The sequence below is a fragment of the Lactuca serriola genome, chromosome 9 (assembly GCF_051521515.1).
Source record: "Lactuca serriola cultivar US96UC23 chromosome 9, Lser_US96UC23_V15, whole genome shotgun sequence".
NCBI classification, from domain to species: Eukaryota; Viridiplantae; Streptophyta; class Magnoliopsida; order Asterales; family Asteraceae; genus Lactuca; species Lactuca serriola.
In genome coordinates this window covers 105937363-105954840 of record NC_136416.1, presented here as the reverse complement: position 1 = coordinate 105954840, position 17478 = coordinate 105937363, and the positions used below count along the sequence as shown (strand labels likewise).

General features: G+C 41.5%; 1 protein-coding gene across 1 annotated transcript; it reads left to right on the top strand.

Moving 5' to 3' along the window:
* Positions 1–550: 550 nt before the first annotated feature.
* LOC145076676 (parthenolide synthase-like) lies at positions 551–2398 on the top strand. The gene is made up of 2 exons (XM_079022488.1): positions 551–1521; positions 1603–2398. Exons 1-2 carry the CDS (start codon positions 592–594, stop codon positions 2221–2223), a joined length of 1551 nt encoding a protein of 516 aa, XP_078878614.1. The 5' UTR covers positions 551–591; the 3' UTR covers positions 2224–2398.
* The last annotated feature ends 15080 nt before the right edge of the window (positions 2399–17478 follow it).

Genomic DNA, 17478 nt, shown 5'->3' with positions numbered 1-17478 from the left:
AATATTATATTGCTTAAGCATATTAAATAATATTTATATAATATAAAATTAGTAGAGATATATACTTAGTGAATAGGAGCGAATATCGCGCGATAGACCATATACTTTAATCAACTCTCGAATCTTATACTTTGACTACACGTATATATAAGAAATTAAATCAAAGAAGAAAAAAAAAATGATAGTACACGTTTTAAAACTCAGACTGTTAAATAATCAAGTTGACTTTACTCTAAAGTTCATTTATGCAATAAGTTATTAAGAAAATGTATGGACGCAAGCTTACTACTTACTAGTTACCAACATATTCATCAGATAATTTTGAGGTGATTCTATTTTTTAACTACTCCATTCGTTATTGTAAACCATTTAAACCTTAAATCTAAAATACAATAAATATTTAGGGGTGAATATTTTGTAAAAAAAATATTACAAAATTACAAAATAAGTATATATCTAGTAATGGGGATGTGATAGGACGTACTTTTATGTTCATGGTAGGTATATACATCCAAGCGTGAAGCCTCACTATAAATGAAGGTACATAAACTTGGAATACGGAAATCAAACCACCTCAAAAGTTCTAGTCACATGGAGATCTTTTCTATCTTCCCTTCATGGCTTCTCCCAACACTACTTTTCCTCTCCATGTTCTGCATCTTTCTCTATACTCTTAAATCTAATAAGTCGTCCATGGTTGCCCCTAAGCTTCCACCAAACCCTCCAAAGCTTCCATTTATTGGGAACATGCATCAACTACTAGGCCAACCTCGTCATCTAGCCTTTTGGAAACTTTCCCAAGAATATGGCCCAATTATGCTACTCAAAATTGGTTCAAAACCTTGCGTTATAATCTCTTCTTCTGCCATGGCCAAACAAGTCCTTAAAGATCAAGATCACATACTGTGTTCTCGTCCAATAAACAAGACCACCAAGCAACTAACATACAACTATGTGGACACTGCCTTCACACCTTACAGCAATCACTGGAGGAAGATGCGCAAGGTTTTGGTATCTGAATTCCTGGGCCCCAATAGAGCTAGACTCTCTAACCATGTGTTGTTAACCGAGGTGGAGATCATGCTTCGGTCTGTGTCGTTACATCCATCAAACAATGCGATAAACTTAAACGAGTTGTTTTTTGCATTAGTAAAGGCGGTGACTTTTAAGGTGGCGCTTGGCTTGAACTACAGAGAACAACCACTGAAAGGTCCTTCGTTCGAAATGATACTTGATGAAGTCTTGGAGTTAATGAATCCATCCTTCGGTGATTTTTTTCCATGGTTAGGTAAAATAATTGATCAAATTAGTGGAAGGAATCATAAGCTAGGAAAAGTTTGTCGCAATCTTGATGCCTACATCCAGTCGCACGTTGATGACCATGATCACAAGATTCATATTAATGACCAAGTTGATGATGATGACAAGGATTTTCTTCATACCTTGCTTGAGTTGTCTTCGATGGATAATGCTTCTGATGATGATCGGTTGACTAAAACAGAAATCAAATCTCTTATAGTGGTATACATACATATCATGCATATTTTTAATATTTTTATGGAGTGCAATTGTTTATATAACTAATGCGAAATAAGTTTTCAGAACATCTTTACTGGAGGAATTGATACAACCGTTGCAACGATGGTTTGGGCAATGTCCGAGATCATTAGAAGTCCGAGAGTGATGCAAAAGTTGCAAAGCGAAATCCGAAATTGCGCAGGGAGAAAACAAAAGCTAGATGAAATGGATGTCTCAAAAATGACCTACTTGAAGATGGTGGTGAAAGAGACACTAAGATTGCACCCTCCAGCCGCATTGTTGCTCCCACATGAAAGCTTAAGCCATTGCCAAATAGGTGGTTATGACGTGCTTCCAGATACGATGGTTTTAATTAATGGGTGGGTAATAGGAAGAGATCCAAACAAATGGGGGGAGAATGCGGCTGAGTTCTACCCAGAAAGGTTTGAGAATCTTGAGGTGGATTTCAGAGGGGGGAATTATGAGATGGTTCCCTTCGGAGGGGGAAGAAGAACTTGCCCAGCGGTGAAAACAGCTCCAGCGACTGTTGAGTTCACCATCGCAAACCTTTTGTATTGGTATGATTGGAAAATTCCTGGTGGAGTGAAGAACGAAGATTTGGATATGCTGGAGGAGGGTTCTCTTGTTCTCCATAGGAAATTACCACTTTGCCTTATACCCATTAAACATAACTGGGAAGAGTAGCATCACTTCCTTCTACCAACGTTGTTCCAATCAGAAATCTAGAACTTATATTTTTCTTGACTCTTTTAATTCGACACTGATATTGTACATTACATGTAATTCGTGTACATGGTCAGTGATGTAGTACACGTGGCTTTTCGTGATCTAAATAAAAATTGATGTGCTAATGTGTAAATATGAGATGTATTTCTTTTAGGCCAATTATTAGACTAATGAAACAGTTCGAAAGAATATCAAAGAAACCTTTGAAATGTATTTCGTATAAAGAACAGAAAACCGAATCATGATTGACGAACTAATAGACTCGTTGTTTTAACCAACTACTAAGAACTTAAGCAGGAACAACAATCTGAAAGATTTTAGAAGAAACGAAGAGGCTACAAGAATAGAGTCAAAATGTCTATGTTCGACAAGCTCTCTTACAATATGCGGTAAATGGCTAACCAACAAAAAAAATGAGTAGAGATAATGGTACTCCGGATAGAGGATCAAATCAAGAACATAAAATAGTGAAAGAGATTTTTTTTTACTAATTTAATGGCCTACTATGAAAGATTTGATATATAAGGAGAATAAATTTGGCATTATGCCGAATTATTGAAAAACTGAAAATGACATTAGAATCCTCAAAATAAGATAGTAAATAAAAGAATGAAATTCAAAAGATAATTAAAACACATATTTTGTCATTAAACTAAAATAAAAATAAAAAAGGAAATTTCACAAAAATATAGAGAAACTATAATTTGGAGGCCTAAATGGTGGAATTTGGGGATCAAACATTGGCTTAGCTGTTTGTTAAGAGCTTTGGTGTAACACTTGTTATAATATTTATAAAAGGTATTATTGTATAAGAATTGACAATAGTAAGTGGAAGAAAGTGATAGATTACTCGAGGCGATTTCGTAGATATAAAAATCGTTGAAAACGGAGATATGAAAAAGTTATGGTTGTTTGAAGTTGAAAAGAAAGTATGTTACTATTATGAGAAAGTCAACGAAAGTCAAAGTTAAACGGTCAATTGCGGCACAAATTTCACAATGGCGTGAAATAGAGCGAGTCAACGAGACAAATGGTGATCATACATAACAAGTGGCAACGATTTCAATCTTGTAGAAGGATGGACGAAATTATGAACCCGTAGGAGGGTTTATATAGATGACTAAGGGAAATATGATAAGGCAGGTTTTCTTAGATAATCATTATCCCTTTTCCTTGCTCCTTAAGGACTCCTAGGTTTCCTTAATGCCCAAAAAAACCCCTAAAACCATCTAGACTCCCCCCCCCCCCCCCCTCCTCTCCCCCCCCCCCCCCCCCCCCCAATTCTCTTGTGGAGGTTGTAGAATTAGTCGATGTTCAACTTTTGAGTAATGTCACCTTTAGTCCTTCCACTTTTAATTAATTCCAATTAATTTATGCTTAATTCTTAATTAAATAATACGATTTCTAATTAATATATTATTCTCATAATATATTAATAAATTATTTATTTTGATTTCTAATTAATTTATTAATCATCTAATAAATTAGTAAATCAGTCTCTCTCTCCAAATAACATTCCAGTCCACTACTAGGTTTAGGGGCAACCTAAAAGGAACTTTGCTAATAATTCAAGATTATAGTAATTTAGTTATTGACATAGACACTTAATCCAATAGTTTCCCACTTGGACAATTCTAAAACTAAATTATTGATATAACTTCTAAATTAAATAGCAAATGGTGCTTTCTAAAGCAACTACGGAACTCTGATACGATCAAATATTTGTCCTTTAGATAAGTGATTAAATATTCATCCGTTCTTTTAGATATCATATGGACATGAGACATGGATCAAAATCAATCTCATTATCCAAAATTTCATTTCCCGATTTCCCAATTTATGACGACTGAATTCAGATTACTAATTGAACACATCAATTCCAGTTGTATTATGGTTTAAAAAAGGAGTCCTTCTCCTCATTTTTATTTATTATAGCCATGGAAAGTTTGCATTTTGCCGTCAAGGATACAAATGATGTTGCTTTCTGCTGAGGAGCTGAGATTAGAAATGATTTGATGATATCTCATTTTTTATATGTTGATGATTTTTCGTTGCTTGGAGAGTGGTCTTGAAAAATATATCTAACCTTGTGATTGTGTTGAATTGCTTCTATTTGTTCTCTGAATTGAGGTTGAATCTCCAAAAATCAAATCTTTAAGGTTTTGGTGTGGATTTTAGTCGGTTGAGCAAATGAGAACTATTATAGGTTGTAAACAAGATAAACTTCAATTTGTTTATTTAGGCATACCTGTAAACTTAAATATGTCTAGACAGTCGAGCTGGGTTTCGGTTATTCAAATGCTCAAGGCTAAGATGTCTATTTGGTAGGTGAACATGTTACCCATTGGTAGTAGGTCTATGCTTTTGACCTCAGTTTTGGGTTCTCCCAAAGTTTTTTTAAAGTTGAGAATCGTAAATATCTAGTGGGAGTATAATTGATAATTTTGTGGGGATGCAATTTAAAAGAATGTAAAAATCTGTCACACCCCAAAACCAAGAACGGCGGAAACGTTCTGGGGTGGAGGACGTCATGTACAGTATTACAACAGTGTAAAGTAGTAAACAAGCAACATCATCATCCATTGCATTAAAAGTAAAGTTTTAATACATGTGTGTTCTTTCATTGTAATAAGACACCAAAATATACAATCAAAATAAAAGACGAGTCTTGTCTGTGCTCCGTCTTCTCAAAACTTGGCCATCGTACCTGTCTACTGGTGACCTGGGAATACAAGTGATTTTGAAAGCGAGTATCATCCTAAAGCTAGTAAATTTATAAGTATTTAAGTGTCATTGTCTTGTTTTGGAAAGTTGTTATGTATGCTATGTAAATCTTTGAATGAAACAGTTGATATAAGTATGAAAACCCTAGAAAATCTCATATTTCCTACTAGTATGAAATGTAGTCTTCTACCAAGACCCGAATGTTTTGCTAATAAAATGATAGTTTTTCCTTCTTTTTGACTATTACAAACAGTACTTAGTCTAACTCATCGTTTATGTGAATGTATCACAAAATAAAGTAATAGGAAAAATGTAATCATGTAAGTGTTATCCTTTTGTATTAGGATTAACACGACATCGCGTAAAGCGAAATGTATAACCTTTGAACATCCGTAGATTGTTCAATTTTCCTCTGTAGTGACAGCAGGTTTAAGGAAGGGTTAGTCCCGTAAAGGTACTCCTAGTATAAGTATTAACCGTAGGCATACGTAGATGGTCATTTACCTCTGTAGCGAACAGTAGGCCAAAGGAATGGTTAGTCCCATAAATGTACCCCTAATATAAGTCATAACCGTAGGCATCCGTAGATGTTCATCTACCACTGTTGCTAACAAGTGGGTTTCGGAATGGTTAGTCCTGTCTAGATATCACGTTGAACTGGGATAAGGAGGACAATTTACACAGAAGGTACTAATAAATCATCCTAGTGAATCGAGATACAAGTATTCATGTAAGTGTATATAGGTAAATGTATCTATGTAAAGGTATTCATGTAATGTATTCATGTAAGTGTATTCATGTAACATGTAATGTATAGTATAGACTCATGAATGAACTGACTCTGATATAATTCCTTGTAATAGGAATAATGTTTTGTATCTTCTAACTATCCCTATAATAGTTAACTGGAAGGTAATTGGTTGTCTAAGCAGGTTTATACACCCTTGCTACACAAGAGTGTGGGAAACGGAATGAAGGATGAAAACTATAACATCAATACATATATAAGAACATAAGTGTATAGACATAGTTTTGTTCAAGAAGGTAAAAATGGTTTTGTAAGACATCTATGAGTTTTGAACAATAATTAACAATGACTTGATGTCATTTTAATAAACATTTCAAATGTAATACTTTAGCTACCAAGGTATTTTTAAGATAGGAAACCATTTCATGCATCACATTTTCAAGTATGTGAAATCTACTGGATGAAAACATAGTTATAAATACATATAAGTGATTAAATAACATGTTGTTTTCTACTTGTATTCCCCCCCCCCCCCATTAAAGCATTTAAAATCATTTAAATATTGATTAAGGGGTATGAACTCACCTGAAGATGGTGGTTTGTATGAACTGAACGGTGTAGGATTGTTAGGTGTCAAGTGAGAACTTGTACACACACTATGATCCTAATGAACATATAATCACATATATATGCAACCAATTAGTCTTAAACTACTAAATGAAAATGTGAAGGCATCCTACAACATGATAAACACTTTATTTAAGTGTTATAAGCCCTAAGGATTTCATCTAAGTTGTTGTGGGACTAGGCAAATGGGTTTAGGGTTCCAAAGGACCCTATACATGAGTTTACTCTCCAATAAACCTCACACAAAGAGTTTACGGTCGTAAACCCTTGAGTTTACGGCCGTAAGCTCCTAAGCTTCATGTCATTTTGTGTTTTGAAGTTCTAAATGATCCCTAGAAGCAATTCCACTTGATGGTTTAATCCTTGGAAGGGTTTAGGGCATAGATACACTCCTTTGAGGAGTTTACGGCCCCAAGGCCATTTCCTTTTGAGTTTACTGCCATAAACTCATATGGAAAAGGATATTTTTGTATTTTTCAAGTCTCATTCTTATCTAGGATAGGTTTTAGGCAATTATCTAAGGCTAATGAAGGCCTTAGGCACACTTTGGTACCCTTGATTGATGTTCACAACCAAAAGACCATTTCCATAAGAGATTACGGCTGTAATCTCTCTTTGGGATGGGTCTTTGATGTTTTAAGGTGCCTAATTTAACTAGGAGTAAATCTAGGTAATTGTCTAAGGCTTTAGGAGTGGTTAAGGCACTCTTTGGCCCTTAAGTTTGGAGTTCACGGTCCAAGAACTTCTTGGGCCGTGAACACCTTACTCTTGGTGTTCATGGATAATTTCTAGTCTTTTAAACAGTAACATACAAGTATAAGGTGGTTACTTATCAAGGGGAAGAGACTAGGCATCAATTTACCCTCATAAAAGAGTTTACTCCCCAAGGTGTTCTTGGGCGGTAAACTCTCGAATCTAGCTGTTTCGTTATGAAATCAATGTTATTAAGCACATTATAAGCCATATAGTATAACTAGAGAGAGGTACTCATGATTTGGGATGAAAACCCAAAGATCCGTGAGAGAGAAAATGGTTTTTCTCTAGTTGGAAATGTAACTAATGAATGAAAATGGCTCAGATTTCTATATATAGTCCTAGGATTTTTGGCAGAAAATATTTTATTCATGAAATGAACTCTAATATAATAGAGTTTTGGAATAACAGAGTTGCACAAACCCCTAGTGCATCCACTCTCCTGATATCTCCTTAAGTGTAAATCCTGAAATACTCAAACTTATACGGAAAAGTCTGAAAATTTATTGCGACTGTTCTGACTTCTATTGAAGTGATATTGTTTGTACAGAATAGAATTTCGGGTTGTCACATCATCCCCCCGTTAGAAGGAATTTCGTCCCGAAATTAGAATTTAAGCAAATAAGAAGTTACAAATACCTAAGAGAAAAGATAAGGATTTTTTTTTGTTTCATCTGATCCTCTCGTTCCCAAGTGAATTTAGGTCCTCGTTTGGCGTTCCAGCGAACCTTCACTATCGGGATACAGCTCTGATTTGTTTGCTTGACCTCTCGGTCCATGATCTCTACTGGTTCCTCCACAAAGTTGAGGCTCTCGTTGATCTTGATCTCGTCGAGTGGAATAACAAGAGTCTCGTCGGACAGACACTTTTTCAAGTTCGAGACGTGGAAGGTAGGATGTACGTTACTGAGTTCGCGCGGTAGATTGAGTTTGTAAGCTACAGGGCCGATTCGGGCAAGGATCTCGAAAGGCCCAACGTATCTTGGATTGAGCTTCCCATGCTTTCTGAAGCGTATCAAGCCCTTCCATGGTGAGACCTTCAGTAGAACTCGGTCGCCTACCTGGAATTCCAACGGTTTCCTTCGCTTGTCAGCATAGCTTTTCTTTCGGTCTCTAGAGGCTTTCAATCATTCACGAATTTGAACGATCTTCTCTGTCATTTCACGAATGATCTCCGGACCCGTGAGAGTGCTTTCGAGAACTCGTCCCTTAGATAACTGGGTATCACCCATCTCAGCCCAGCACAAAGGGGATCTGCACTTTCGGCCATAGAGGGCCTCGAATGGAGCTGCCCTTATGCTCGTGTGATAACTGTTGTTGTAGGAAAATTCGACAAGGGGTAAATGGGTATCCCATGCTTTCCCAAAGTCAATCACACAGGCTCGTAACATATCTTCTAAGGTTTGGATAGTTCTCTCACTTTTTCCATCGGTCTGTGGATGGTAGGCTGTACTCATGTCCAACCTAGTTCCTGATAGGTTTTATACAAACAATCCTATGTGTACATGCAACCCTAGCATTGGATCTATGTTTTCACTATTAGATACACAACATTATGAACACATAATAAAACCCTAATCATGATTGCTATTTTTGAAATTAACCAAGAAGGTTATATTACATACCTCTTGTTGTTATATTGTAATAACAACTTAAATCTTTAAACCTAAAGTCTTGAAAGCAAGCACCACAAGTGTAGTGCCTCTAATGGCTCACAAACACCAAGAGCAAATGGAGAAGGTATAAAAAGAGAGGAGAGGTATAAGAATTCGTCTCTAGGACCTCTTGGGAAGGCATGGACGAATTCATGAGCCTTGGGGTCTTTATATAGGTGTAGAGATTAGGGTTTTAGTCCTTATCCTTATCTAGTTGCTTACCCATCAAGTAACCATAAGATAAGCCTTGAAAACCCTTATCCTAGTCAAATTCTAAGGCCTGATCACCTTAAATTCGTCCAACCTATTAATAAGATAATCCTTACCTTATTTTGTAACTATCACATAATTACAATTCAGCCCCTTTAGTTTAATTAATTACACTTGATCACAAAATTAATTCTTAATTAATTATTGACCAATATTAATTAAACAAATATGATTTCTCCTTTAATATAATACTCTTATAACATATTAATAAATCATAATAACCTCTCTCTCTAGTTATTTCTCCAATCAAGTTGCTTTGGTGAAGGCAACCCAAAAGGACCATGCACCATCGGGTCAAGTACATACCAAAATAGTTATGGACTTAGACACTAATCCAACAGTCTCCCACTTGGATAAGTCTAATAACAATTATGCGTATGTCTTCAGATCCTGATCTGCAATCGTAGCTTTCCAAAGCCGCTGTCAACTCTGATCCTATCAGATACGCGTGTCCTTAGATAAGGGATCATATATTCCTCCATTCTAGATATCATATGAGATATGATTTCAAATCATTCTCTTTGTACTATATCTTGATTCCCGATTTATGACGACTGACTAATTGAACAAATCAAATTAGCCCTAGCCCGGCCGAGCATTTACGTTTGTCATCACTAAACCATCGAGAGCCCAAAGATATCGCTTTTATCCTACTTTGGATAAAAGGAACGGATAAACTTTGATACAATGCTCGCTTGCACTCACTCACCGAATCACACACAATAATATGTTTTATAACACCAAGTTACTAGTGCGTTTACATATTATCAATGTGCAACCGATTCGCAAGATACAACTCACACATCTTGGTTTCAAGAATATAAGATGTTATCATCTCACCAATCACTTGTGATACAATCCATGGAGTGATCCAAGTGAGCGTGGGTTTAATCCAATGCTCAAATCACATTCATAAGCACTCATGAATGTTGCAGCAAACATTTGCTTATGTCTAATGCTCTTTAGACAAGCCACACACCAATTCACGACAGTCTTCATTCATATCTACTTCCAACATATGAACGACTGTGGCATGTTCGAATAATTCGATTATTCTTAATAAACTCAATTATTCTGGAAGTCAAAACATGCAAATGTGAAACACAAGAATAATACTAATCCCATATGGCCTCAAACCTTTGAGTATAAATAAAACGCCTTTTATTTATCACCATATTGATTACTCATTATTTGCCGTTTCGGGTAATCAACTTCTTACTTGAATTACAACACTTGTCCCATGCTCCTAGCATGCACACTTACTTTGTGAAATAGTGTAACATCCCAAAATTTAAGACTAAAAATTTCTTTTAATAAAACATTACGTTAAGTAGATTCATTGTTTTCAAACATAAACAAAGTATTAGTTTCCAAAATACATATTCGTTATCAGAGTAAACATTCCCAGGCTGTAAAAACTATGGTGTGTGCCATGCGATCATCCCGAGCTCCATCATCCGCTACCGGAAGTACCTGAAACCAAAACTGAAAACCGTAAGCACGAAGCTTAGTGAGTTCCCCACCCTACCACATACCATGCTCATAACTGCGCACTGCACATACTGGGTCACGCCCTCTATCTAGTTGCAACTAACACATACTGCAAATACTGGGCCACGCCCGCTATCCTGGGCCTCGCCCCTTACCTCGGGCCTCGCCCGCTACAACGGCCCCGCCGCTCCAGGCCCCGCCTGGCTTCGAGCCCCGCTCGGATACAGATCTGTTTCGCTTAGGCCTCGCCTGTCACAGGGCCCCGCCCACTAACATATAATAGCACATACACGTATCACATAACATCACATAAGCTAAACATATACTAACAACTCTTGCTCTAAGGCCTCGCCTATCCCTGGGCCCCGCCCGTGTCCTGCTACTGATGAGTCATGGAACTTCGTCCATACTCCTGCTGATAGTGAGATACGGGCCCAGCCCACCCTCACTCCTTTCCTAACTTGGGCCTCGCCCCTGGACTGCTGCTACTGAGATGTGGAACACCATCCACACTCTGCTATTGGTGAGATACGAGACCTCGCCCACCCTCACCTCCCTACCAGGCACATACAAGTATCACACAGACAACAAGTATAAACTATCGCATAAACCATTCCTTGGGCACCCGCCCTCTATCATTGGACCTCGTTCGAATATCATACTAGCATACTGTGCCTAGGGCTAACCCCTGGGTCTTCTACTTATAACTACATGGGCCGGCATTGTGGCCGTAGACCCATTCATACAAAGGGAAACTCACCTGATACTGCTGAATTGCTGCTGCTAACCCTTTGACCGCTACCTGACCACTGACTCCGACTGCTGCTCCACTAGCTCCCCGAGCTACCAATATCAATACCACACTTAGTCTAACTGATCCCCGGCAGTCAACCAAGTCAACTCTGGTCCAAGTCAAAGTCATGGTCAAAGTCAACCTTCCAGGTCAACCCTACTCACCGAGTCCACTTACTGACTCGCCGAGTTCTTATGCTCAAAGTCCTTCCAATCGCGACTTGACTCGCCGAGTCAGCCCCTGACTCGCCGAGTCTACTGATTCCCGAATCCTGTCCTGTCTCACTCACTGAGTCCTGGCTCGACTCGCTGACTCGAGTCGTAACTCGAAGGGTTTGGGACCACTCGACCTGACTCGTCGAGTCTAAGAACAGACTCGCCGAGCACAAGGCAATCTTCAACCAACTCGCCGAGTTGTTCATCCAACTCGTCGAGTTCATGCCCATCTTCATCTGACTCGACGAGCTGTTCATCCCACTCGTCGAGTTCCTCCTCGTCTTCAAGCTACTCGCTGAGTCCACTCGAAGGACTCTTCGAGTCCATTCAGATCTACATTCATGCAGAGGACTTTCGAGTCATGCATGGACTCCAAACTGTAGATCTACCCTTCCCAAGCCTATCCCCCACGTAAAGTTGCAAACTTTACGTGTAGAGAGGGAGATCTAGGCAAAATACACCATGAACTAGGGTTTAAGACCAAGATGCTCCAAAATCCACTCAATGGATGATACTTTACGGGATTCTAAACCAAAACAAGCATGGATCTGAGGTAGCAACCTCAGATCTGGACCTCAAGCTCGATATTGATCTTAGACATGGCTTAAAAGCCCCAAAACTCATAACCAAATAAGATCTAAAGGAGAGGAACGACTTAATACCTTCAAATGCTCAGAAATGTTCCCCAAACTTCGGATCCAAGGCCACTCCTTGATGCTTCAAAGATTCCCACTTCTTCTTCCTTAAAACCACTCAAAAATGGCTAAAAGCTTGAATGAGCACAATGGAGGCTTAGGGTGCGGCGTTCTAGGTGTGAGAGACAATAAAGGATCCCTAGGAAGAAGAATGAGACGATTAAATAGGCTCCAAGCCCTGGATTTAGGGTTTTCCTCGCACAGACCCTACTCGTCGAGTCGCCTTGGCCGACTCGCCGAGTTGGTCACTTACTCCTCGACTCGGATCCCGCTCGGACTCGTCGAGTTCCTCCTTGGACTCTCCGAGTCCCCCTTAAATCTAGGGTTTCCTTTACTTTCTGGGCTTTCAAGACTTTGGGTGTTACAACTCTCCCCCACTTAAACTAAACTTCGTCCTCGAAGTTTGCTATGGCCCACCGCCTGCGGTCTGCTTTCAATACCCAACCCATTAATGTAACACTAGTTGCCTTCCTTCGCTAGCCTACCGCCCGATCATTCTGACTAAACCTTGCGGATAATCATCTCGGGTCAACCCTGACCCTGAACATTCTGGAAACACAACTTACTCAACCGATAATCCACCCGGTACTCACCGAGTACTGCACTGAACCTATAAGGGTTCACCCCTTCTTTCCTTGCGCAATTCCTTTCCTTCCCTAGGCAAAAACCCCATAACCAACTATTCCTTCTGTCACTGTGAAGGCCCTATCCTTCACCAACTCCATCACCCCCCCGCTTACCAGTACGGGTCATTATCGCCAATACCCACTGGGCATTTCCTTCTACTATGGTTTGGTGCCGAGCACCTCACGATCAACTAACTGAATCCCACCATATGTTGCATATTCGCACTGCCACTGATTGGCAATTCTGCTACTCCTCTTCTGACTTCGGACGAACTGAGACCCCCCTGGTCTCTACCACCCTATCAATGTCTGGGTTACCGGCTCCCGCCGGTAGCTAGACCCAACACCACCACTAGTCGCTCCCAGCGACTTCCAAAGAAGCTTCGACCCCTAAAACTGCTCAATCTATTCTGCTATTCAGGCACTACAAACCTGGGATCCCCGATCCCCTAATTCGACACTAAGGTCCCTACCAGGTCCCACCTGTGCTGCTAAACTCACGGGCCTCGCCCACGGGTCTCACCCAACCATACTACTGAGCAACCCAGCTCCCAGGTCTCACCTACACTGCTAATCTCATACGGGCCTCGCCCACGGGTCTCACCCAACTGAATCCTGGAGCGGCCTCTCCCAAGGTCTCACCTTTCTAGGGCTATACAGGCAAGCTCCCTATCAATCTCATCCACTACCCATTCCTGATCCCTACCAGATTACTAGGAGATAAGGGCCTCGCCCCAACTCCGCTGACGAATCTACTAAGGGATGCTACGGCTTACCCATAGTCTTACATCACCTCCTACCACTGACTGCTAATACAAAGGCACCCATGTGCCATCAGCTCTCAAGATCCTCACTCCGACTCCCTCGAGTCCTTCGGGCGATCCACAACCCGAATTCCCAATCACCCATTAACCATTACCAACACACGCAACAACTGATGGGGAGTTTCTCAAACTCCCAACCCTGAATCCTCAAACCATCCAACGCTGAACTATTTATTTTCTTCTCGGAGGTCACATACGCATTCTGGGTCTGTGTGCTCCTACCTTTGCACACTTGGAGGATTCTCCCCCACTTCGATCCTGCTTACCCCTTCTTGCTCAATACTCAAAAGAAATCCCAACCCTTGCTACCATTCCATAATCGATCTTCTGAGGAACCCAAGCTCACCATAGCTAGGGATCTAACCAATCCATCTCTAACACTATACGACTCCGATCTAGCGAGACATACCAAGTTCCTCCCAGACATGCTACAGTTACTGCATCCTAGGCAACCTTCTCCAATAGAACTCTTCCCTTAATTACCAATCCAATATACAAGGTATGCAGATGGCATATAACTCGATCACAATCAACCACTCAAAATGAAATACTATTACCGATAATGATGCAGAACCATAACAATAAAATCATGCATAAAATAAGAGAACCAAAAATGGAAAATTGCATACCTGCAACGTCCGGCGTTGCTCGCGTCTCCAAGGTCGTCATCTGAAAAGCCCTGCTCCCTGCTGCAGGTGCCTCTACCCGGCCCTGACAGCCATCCGTGATCCTCAAGGTTGCAGGGGCGGGTGCCATCACCCGTCCTGCCGAAGACAAACTGGGGCAATGGGCCTTCTTGTGGCCCCGCTGATTGCAATGAAAACATATCAAGTCTGATCCCTGCACGGCGGTAACAGTACAATCCCTGCTGAAATAAGCAGTCTGACCGCACTTGAAACAGCCAGACTCACCACCGCTACCACTCCTGCACGCGCCCCCGTGCGCCCTGCCACACTTTCCACACCGACTGCGGTCCTGATGATCCCTCAATCTCGAATCCGATCCCTTGGGCCTTTTGCCCGAACTCGCAGCTACCTGAACCTCATCCGGCTTCCTCTTCCGGATTTGCTCCAAATCAATTTCCCTTTCTCTAGCCCGAGAAATCATATCTTCCAGCGTCTTACAGCTGGATCTGCTCACGAACTCCCTGATGTCATCCCTCAACATCTCATTGTACCGAGCCTTCTTCATCTCCTCATCCACGACATACTGCGGTACAAGGAGAGCCCTCTCGCTGAACTTGGCGGTGATCTCCGCCACAGTCTCAGTAGTCTGCGTCAAATCCTGAAACTCTCGTGCCAGCTGCTGCACCTCAATAATCGGCGAAAACTCCGCTCTGAACCTGGCCGAGAAATCGCTCCAAGTCATCACGTCCAACGCGGCATCATCCCCCAAAACATGGCCAATCTCCTCCCACCAATCCTTCGCTCTGTCCTTCAGAAGACAGGAGGCGAGTCTAACCTTGTCTCCCTCAGGACACTTGCTCGTACGAAAAGCATTGGCAACATCAGCCAACCATCTGTTGCTAGCAATAGGGTCCCTAGCCCCATGATAATCTGGCGCCCCACAGGCCCTGAACTCTCGAAATGTCAAGGTATGCGCTCCTAGCAAAGCCATCATCTCGGTACGGAAGGTTCCCAGCCCCTCATCCAAAATCTCCAGTATACCCTCCTTGACCGTGCCAAAGATCACAGGAGTCTGATCTAGCATACTGCGCGCAACCTTGGCGGATATCAACTCCCTCATTCGCTCCTCGGGCTGCTCGGCCCTTGAACCCGAGTCTGATCCCTCTCCGGCGCCTGATCTGCCCGATGGTCTCTCTCGCAACGTCACCATGCTGAAACATATAACACAACCACTATCAGAATACTCATCACTGATGTGAGACCCCCCATACCCTACCAGGTTCCTAGTCTTGTCTCGGCCTTTCCCGAATCGAGTACGGATCCTCTGCTTTCAGTAGTATGGGCCCATACTACCTTCCACATCTATCCGTACTTTCCTCAGGAATTGCTTCGACTCCACCAAGTCCCTTATCCACTAATACTGCTCTCGGCACTACCTCGTCCAAGGCTTAACCTAGGGAAACCTTTGACTCAACTCAAACCAGTCCTCAGCTGCTGAAGGTCTCCTTGGGATGCCAATTAGCCATCACCTGGATACCGTCACATGTGACGAGGCTCAGATAATCCTTCAAGTAAAAGACTCGTTCCTACAACGGTTGGACTCAGACAAGAGCTGCGCAATAGGACCAAATCCAACACTCTGAGATTATTCAACCCTGATCACATGTGGCGTGTCGTATCCACCTAATGGCTAACTCCCATCGCTCAGAGTCCCACAATGCACAAAGCAAGTAGCATTTGGACAAGGGAAAATCTAACCATAACATACTCAAGCAATCATATTCACATAGCAAGAATCTGAACTAGCATGCAACACAACTCATAAACTCAGGCATAACCTAAACAGGCTATCCTACTACTGTATAAACAACACTATCATGCAACTCAAAAGCACAAATAACAGGAACATAAGGCATCATCCCTAGATCCTTAGTCCTATTCTAACATGCTGTTCTATCAACTGATAATCATAACATAAACTTGTACGGATATTTTGGGGTACTTACTTGAGCTCGGCTGATTGCATTCACCACACCCCTTTTTCTCTTTTCAAAATTCTTCTCTTTCTAGATTCTTTTTGCTTTTCTAAAACTATTTTTCGTTCTCAAAATTCTTTTTACAAAACTGTTTTTCACTTTTGAAAACTTTTTATCCGACCCCTCAGTTTGAGTTCAGGCACACCCGAGAGTATGCCTGAATCCCTCAAACCAAGGCTCTGATACCAACTTGTAACATCCCAAAATTTAAGACTAAAAATTTCTTTTAATAAAACATTACGTTAAGTAGATTCATTGTTTTCAGACATAAACAAAGTATTAGTTTCCAAAATACATATTCGTTATCAGAGTAAACATTCCCAGGCTGTAAAAACTATGGTGTGTGCCATGCGATCATCCCGAGCTCCATCATCCGCTACCGGAAGTACCTGAAACCAAAACTGAAAACCGTAAGCACGAAGCTTAGTGAGTTCCCCACCCTACCACATACCATGCACATAACTGCACACTGCACATACTGGGTCACGCCCTCTATCTAGCTGCAACTAACACATACTGCAAATACTGGGCCACGCCCGCTATCCTGGGCCTCGCCCCTTACCTCGGGCCTCGCCCGCTACAACGGCCCCGCCGCTCCAGGCCCCGCCTGGCTTCGAGCCCCGCTCGGATACAGATCTGTTTCGCTTAGGCCTCGCCTGTCACAGGGCCCCGCCCACTAACATATAATAGCACATACACGTATCACATAACATCACATAAGCTAAACATATACTAACAACTCTTGCTCTAAGGCCTCGCCTATCCCTGGGCCCCGCCCGTGTCCTACTACTGATGAGTCATGGAACTTCGTCCATACTCCTGCTGATAGTGAGATACGGGCCCAGCCCACCCTCACTCCTTTCCTAACTTGGGCCTCGCCCCTGGACTGCTGCTACTGAGATGTGGAACACCATCCACACTCTGCTATTGGTGAGATACGAGACCTCGCCCACCCTCACCTCCCTACCAGGCACATACAAGTATCACACAGACAACAAGTATAAACTATCGCATAAACCATTCCTTGGGCACCCGCCCTCTATCATTGGACCTCGTCCAAATATCATACTAGCATATTGTGCCTAGGGCTAACCCCCGGGTCTTCTACTCATAACTACATGGGCCGGCAT

Bases quoted from the DNA above. Each gene is read 5' to 3' on its own strand.
- LOC145076676 (XM_079022488.1), top strand. From the start codon at position 592: ATGGAGATCTTTTCTATCTTCCCTTCATGGCTTCTCCCAACACTACTT. The intron at 1,522-1,602 runs GTATACATACAT...ATAAGTTTTCAG, and splicing joins AAATCAAATCTCTTATAGTG to AACATCTTTACTGGAGGAAT.